The sequence below is a fragment of the Thunnus albacares genome, chromosome 14 (assembly GCF_914725855.1).
Source record: "Thunnus albacares chromosome 14, fThuAlb1.1, whole genome shotgun sequence".
NCBI lineage: Eukaryota > Metazoa > Chordata > Actinopteri > Scombriformes > Scombridae > Thunnus > Thunnus albacares.
This window is the reverse complement of record NC_058119.1, coordinates 30598017-30605000: the sequence shown is the minus strand read 5'-3', so window position 1 is coordinate 30605000 and position 6984 is coordinate 30598017. Positions and strand designations below refer to the sequence as shown.

Below are 6984 nucleotides of genomic sequence, written 5' to 3'. Positions count from 1 at the left end.
TATATATATACACACACACACACACAGCTTTCAGCATATTTGTTACAGTTTTACTTGATAAAACTTTATTGACATTTGTAAATCTTATAGATGATCAATGAAGTAAAAGAAACAAATACAATTAAAGGCTAAATGATGTTCAATCATTCTATCTACTGACTCTAATAGAATAAATAGAAATAGAATAGAGACTAGAGATCTAATCTTTTATTATTTGCTGAGTTATCAGCTCTGATCACATCAGTCCTCTCTGCTCGCCTCCTTCATACCAGCTGAAGTCTGAAAGCAGGTTTAGTTTGTTTATATTCTAAAAATAACACAGAAGAGACTAAACGAAAAACATTTTATTAAAAATCATTTAACATGTGATGAAATGGAGAGAAAGGATGTGAGGATGACGGAGGCTGCTGTCGCGCAGGTGGGCGGGCTGATGGAGGACGTGGAGGTGACGTCAGGCGGCGTCCAGCAGCTCAGGAGGGACACGAAGGAGCTGAGAGAGCAGATCAGCCAGACGGCGCGCAACGGTCAGATCCAGTTCATGGAGACGGGGCTGGAGGTGGAGGCGGCCAAGGAGGCGGTGCTGGGGCGGGTCGGCGAGCTGGCGGGGAACCTGAGCCAGCAGAGCCAGCGGATGCAGGAGATGGACGTGGACGTGGACTACCTGTACACCGCCCTCTACAAGCACAACTCCTCCACCGACTGCGAATGCGCGGCGCTGAAGGCCGCCGTGACTCGACTGGAGCGGGGCGTGGCCAACGTGACGGAGCTGGCCAATGAGAACAGGTTAGCGCTGGACGAGAACGACGGCGGCGGAGGGGCGGGGCAGTGGGGCGGGGCCAGCGACTGGGAGCCGGCGGTGGAGGCGCTGCAACGAGGCCTTCAACAGGTACGAAGAGTTTTTATAGTTTAATTTAATAGTTTTCTACTAAAAATACACTAAACATTAACATTATAACTGAGTACTTTACTGATGTTGAGGTACTTTTACTTTAATGTTTCCATTTTATGATTTATTGATCATCTTTTAAATCACTTCTCAGAATTTATCTTAAAAAAATCCTTTAATTGATGTTTGACTTCTTTAATATGTTTTATGAATATGAATGAAATGATTCTCTTATCAGATATTTGATCAATTCTTTGTATTTTTAGTGGATTTTATCTTATTTTTATTGTGCTGAGTTGTTTTATCTTGATTTCTCCGAGTAAAGAACTTTGTAACTCTGGTTTTAAAGTACTTTATAAAGTATATTATTATTTACTCAAGTCCAGTTTTGAGGTACTTGTACTTTAGTATTTCTATTTGATGTACTTTTATCACTACATTTATCTGACAGCAACATCTTCAATGTTAAACTCTGGTGGTTTTAATCCTCTTTGTCTTCTGACAGCAACTAAACTTCTATACAGTAATTATTGAAACTAGCAGGAATGAAGTTAATCATCTCTTCCTCTTCCTCCTCCTCACCCTGCAGGTGAAGGAGTCTCTGGCCTCCGAGCAGAGCAGGACCAGGACTCTGGAGCACAGCCTGACCCAGCTCAGAGACTCGGTCTCCGTCCTGAAGGAGGCGGACGGAAAGCTGAAGGAGGAAATGAGACGCCTGTCGGGCTCCTTCGATTCTCTGCTGAAAGACGTCATCCGACACAGCGACGTGCTGGAGCTGCTGCTGGGGGAGGAGGTGCTGGAGTTCCTGGAGTGGAACGTCCAGGACCAGGAGGCCCACTCCATCTCCGCCCTGAAGGAGCAGCTGACGCTCCTGCAGGAGCAGCTGAGGAGACACGATGAGAGCATCGCCTCCCTGCAGGGCGACGGGACAGGTAGCAACACCCGGAGGGGAGGACGAGTAGTCCATAAATCAATCAGTCGATGGACAGAATGAATCAATTAATAGAAAGATAACAGGCTTAAATTATATACAATAACTCAAATATAAAATAATAAGTAGAACACAAAGAATAGAAAACTCGGCTGCATGATTGTCAACATATTTACTGTTTAACTGGATTTTAATATAATCTTTAAGTAATGTGTATATAAATATAAATGATAACAGAGTATACAGACGGTAGAGATGATAATAATAATGAGTCTGGACAGTGTGATTAAATAAGGTCAGACGTAGTTCTTATAATAATTAAAGAAAAAATGAATTAATGAGACTCAACAAATCTTTAACTGACAGGAAATACTTTTTAGTTCTGTTCTGTTTTTTTTTAATAATTTCCTGAAAGTATCTGCTGTGAAACTGTTGATTCTCAGGATATTATGATGTAGTTTGTTAATATACAGGAAAGTTTTTAAGAAACAACCTAATATGTAGTTTGACACAAAACTGCACATTGTTTGCTGTTAAAGAAAGTCTGTTAAATGACGAGTCGATTAGTCGATTAGTCGATCGACAGTTTATTCTGCAACAATATTAATAACTGATTAATCGTTTAAAGGAGCACTTTGCTGATTATAGTCTGATTTTTTTTTTTTTAAAGGTGCAGGATGCATCTCAGACCCAAAACGAATGTGCTCATCAGTTAATCAATAAAGTTGAAAAGCTCATGAAACTCAGATCAAACTGATCAAATATGGATCAATATTCAAATCTTTTCAGAAACATATTTTAGTTTAATGTTTAGCTGGAATTTGAGAACGTTTGTGACGTGGCCGCCATGTTGGAAATGGACGTGGAGGGACTCACATGCACTAACATGCGCGCACGGCCGGAGCAGCTATCAGAACACAGACCAGAGAGGCTCAACACGCACAGAGGGAGCGTGACTTCATTCTCTGCTCAGGACGCCATTACTTCACTATGTCTTTAGGCTGATCCAGTGAAGCTGAATGTCGTTTATCACAGCCTTAATGTGTCTGTTGTTCCTCCGGGAACCAGTGACATCATGACGTAAAAAAAAAGACAACAACCACATGTGCCCTGAATGCATCACATGTGCCCTGAATGCATCACATGTGCCCTGAATGCATCACATGTGCCCTGAATGCATCACATGTGCCCCTGAATGCATCACATGTGAAACGTCCGAAAACCACATGTGCCCCTGAATGCATCACATGTGAAACGTCCGAAAACCACATGTGCCCTGAATGCATCACATGTGCCCCTGAATGCATCACATGTTAAAACACATGTGAGTTATCACATGTGAAGTGCTGTTTCACATGTGATAACTCACATGTGGGCGTCGGTTCTCGGAGGAACTTCAGTCTTTTTCAGGTTGGGTTTGTAGTCGCGGCCTCCGGGTTCGCAGGCGGCTCGACATGCAGCTCACAAACAAAACTTCCTTGTTTTCTCGCTCGTATTGTTTATTAACTACGTTTCCAATGGCGGGAACAAATTAACCACAACATATGAGCCCAGATGTAATACGTGTGTGTGTGCAAATCCCAACTCAACCAACTTCACACTTTCTTCTGTTTTCTCTTATAAGTTGCATCACCTGTTTGTAAAATGAACCGTTAAATACCTGCAAATTACTCCAAACATTTCTGGGAAATTACTGTAAAATTAAGGTAAACGTAAAATAAAGCATCACCATAATTTTTTTTATGTTACGTTTATGTTATGTTTTATGTTTTTTATGAGAATATCAGGCCCTTAATCTGCCCGCTGACCATAGTTTTGTTGGACGACAGATATTCAAAAGGATCGTGCACTGAAACACAAAATATGTCTGAATGTGTCGACACATTATTGTAACTTAATGCAAAAGGACAGTAAAATATTACTAATAACATGTTTTATATTTTACAGGAGAACAGATTGTTTAGTTATAAAAGCTGTGATGTCATCAGTTAATAAAAACACAGCGTGTGACTTAAAGTGACGCCTACTGAGTTACTTACTGAGGTTCGCTTGTTTTATGCACCAGTTAAACTTTGGGGATTTTTTTGTCTTTATTAGATGCAGCAGGAAAAACAGCAAAGAAGAGAGAAATGAGAGAAATGAGGGCTGACAGGCATTTTTTATAGATTATAGATTAAACATTGAATTCACTAATCAACAGATTGATTGTTGCAGCTCTCAGGTTGTGATTTCAACACCTTCAGTTTCTCCTTCTGATGTGACTCGTTCTTTCTGTTCCCAGGAGACAGAGAGGAGGTGCCGTCTGCAGACCAGCCCTCCTCCTGGTACCCGGACGGCATGAGGAGGAGCGGCGATGGAGCTCCAGCCAGAGAGCGCCAGCTGCTCCTCCACCCTGAGAGGAGGCTTCCGCACCCCGGAGGAGACGGCGGCGATCTGTGGAACCTGGAGAAAACTGTGGAGGAGCTGGGGCAGAAGGTGCTCCGGCTGGAGGAGAAACCCTGCCCGGCAGCCTGCAACACCACCGCGGAGAGAGCGGCGCCGCCTGGTGGCGAGGAGGCCAAACTGCAGGCGGAGGTGACGTGGCTGAAGAGAGGGCTGGAGGACCACCTGAGGATGTTCAAGAACGTCTTCAGTAACGCCGACGTGCTGGCCGGATCTGACGCCACGCTGGAGCTCGATAAACTGTGGCACCTGGTGAAGAACAAAGACGGGAAGAAAGAGAAGAAGAGAGGAGGAGGAGCGAGGGAGGAGTCGGGAAGAGGAAACCACCGGACCAGGAGGGATTTAACAGGTGGGAGCTTCTTCTATGTGTCTTAAACCAGCAGTCAGGAGCCCAAATGAACATTAAAGCTGTTTTTCTTGCTGTAATCATTCCTCCTAAAAGCTAATATGAAGCTTCAGCGTCCAAATGAGTCAAATCAAGTAGATATCTTTCAACGTTACAGTCTTTTTAGTGCCAAAGTTCCTCTTTTTGTTACTATACTTCCACCTGCAGCTCAACAGGGAAACACTGTGACGATGATGATGAACACAATAAATAAATCAGTTTGTTTTTGTTATATATATATTTAGTTTATTTATCATATTTAAACTCTCTCTCATGATTCCTCCCGTAAACAGACTGTCTGTTCGTACGGCAGCTCTGAACTCGTGAATTTCGTTCGTACCTTAAAGAAAATTCTAAATACACCGAAACTTGAATGTGACAAGTTGTCGTAAATCACTTTTTACGTCTCTTAAAGGAAAAGTTAGTTATTTGTTTTCTTGCTGAGAGTTAGATGAGAGCTTTGACAGTACAACGCTAGTAGTTAACGTAACCTTTTCTCCGTCATAGTCCTGCATGTGACCCCCGTAAAACTTTGATTAATGTGAAGATTTGTTATGTTAATCAGTGAATTTTGGAGATGCTGCCAGGTGGATTTTGTTACCTTTGGACAGGGACAGGCTATCTGTTTCCACCTGTTTCCAGTCTTAATGCTAAGCTAAGCTAAGCTAGGCTAACCAGCTGCTGGCTATAGCTTCATATTTAGCGTCTGAACATCTGGCAGCATGTCTCCCAAAATGTTGAACTTTTGTCCTTTTTAAGAACAAATCTGTTCATATGAGTGTTTCTTGGTCCAGGTGTTCCCGTCCTGTCCGGCCTATCAGACGCCTCTCTGCTGTTCATCGCTGGTTCTCCTCGCAGCGTCTCCCACGGCGACATCTCGTTTGAAGCGTTTCTGAACCGTGGTCAGTTTGATGCAGACGCCGGCGCCTTCACCGCTCCGGTGGACGGGATCTACCTGTTCGTCCTCACCTTGGACCTGAGGCCGGGCCCCGCCCACGTCAGCCTGAGGAGGGAAGGGGGCGGAGCTCAGGTGTCTCTGCAGCGGCAGCGGGTGACGGAGGCGGGGCCCGTCACCGCCGTGAGCCTCCTGCTGCTGAGGGAGGGGGAGGAGCTGAGGCTGCACCTGAGGGGAGGGGCGTGGGCGGAGTCAGAGGACAATGTGTTCGCCGGGCTGCTGCTGCACCGGGCCACCTGAGGGCGCTGCTGTGGGCCAATCAGCTGACAGCCGGTGAAAAGAGACTGAAGCCACGAAGGGACAAATAGCTGCAGGAGGCTTCGTTTGAAAACTGACCACAGATCAGCTGCTGCAAACCAGTTTCATCTGGTTACACGTTCAAATGAACCTCCAACAGCTTGTTTTAAAGTCCAACTGAAATCACGTCGAATCCTCCGTCTTTACAACCAGAACAGATTTTTATTATCAACAAACTTCTGTGTGACGTCTGCAGGTATGTTTACATGCTGTCTGATCGACTGACTGCGGTGGAAGAAATACTCAATACCACAATGTAAAAATACTCCATTACAAGTAAAAGTCCTGCATTTAAAGTCCTACATAAGTACAAGTGTATAAGTATTATCAGCTAAATGTACTTAAAGTATTAAAGTAATAGTAGTGGTTTTGCAGACAGTCAGGCTGTGACTGATTATATTAAATACATTTAACAAAGTACATTATTAACACTGCTGGAGGTGAAGCTAGTTTGAACTGTTTTATGAAGGTCACCAATTAAATCTGAGGTGTTAAGATGATCATTTTTCAGAACTTTTCTTTAATCTTTGTGATTTTGTGAAATATTGGAGAGTTTTACCTCTTTGGGCCTCAAACAGTTTATTTATTTAATGTCTCTTTAAATAAAACTGCAAACAGCTCAGAGACACAAACATGTTTTGTTAAACCAGTAAGATGATTGGGAACCGCTGGTTTAATCTTTAATAAAGAAGTGTAATTTATAAACTCTCATTATGTTATTTTATGTCAAATCTTCCTTTGAAAAGTAACTAAAGCTGTCAAATAAATGTAGTGGAGTAGAAAGTACAATATTTCCCTCTGAAATGTAGAAAGTAGCATCACATGGAAATACTCAAGTAAAGTACAAGTACCTCATAACTGTACTTAAATACAGTACTTGAGTAAATGTACTTAGTTACTTTCCACCACTGAGCTAAACAGCAGGACAAGACGTGTGTTTTAAGTTAGATAATAACGAGACTTTAGCAGTAAAACTGACGCAGGTTGTCGTGTTGAGTATCAGGATGCAATCAGGCTCAGTGCGACCGTCTGATAGAACGACGCGTTGTCGCTTTTAGAAACATTTGATTGGCTGTAACAGACTCCAG

At 43.1% G+C, this 6984-nt stretch overlaps 1 protein-coding gene across 2 annotated transcripts in view; it reads left to right on the top strand.

Moving 5' to 3' along the window:
* The window catches only part of LOC122996596 (multimerin-2-like), a 35229-nt gene extending 28624 nt beyond the window's left edge, over positions 1 to 6605 (top strand). For both annotated transcript variants that reach the window (XM_044372143.1, XM_044372144.1), the window contains 4 exons: positions 419 to 886; positions 1476 to 1818; positions 4099 to 4608; positions 5439 to 6605. In XM_044372143.1, coding sequence (XP_044228078.1) covers positions 419 to 886; positions 1476 to 1818; positions 4099 to 4608; positions 5439 to 5839 — 1722 coding nt within the window. In that variant the 3' untranslated portion in view covers positions 5840 to 6605. The remainder of the gene's footprint in view (positions 1 to 418; positions 887 to 1475; positions 1819 to 4098; positions 4609 to 5438) is intronic.
* Positions 6606 to 6984: the final 379 nt, after the last annotated feature.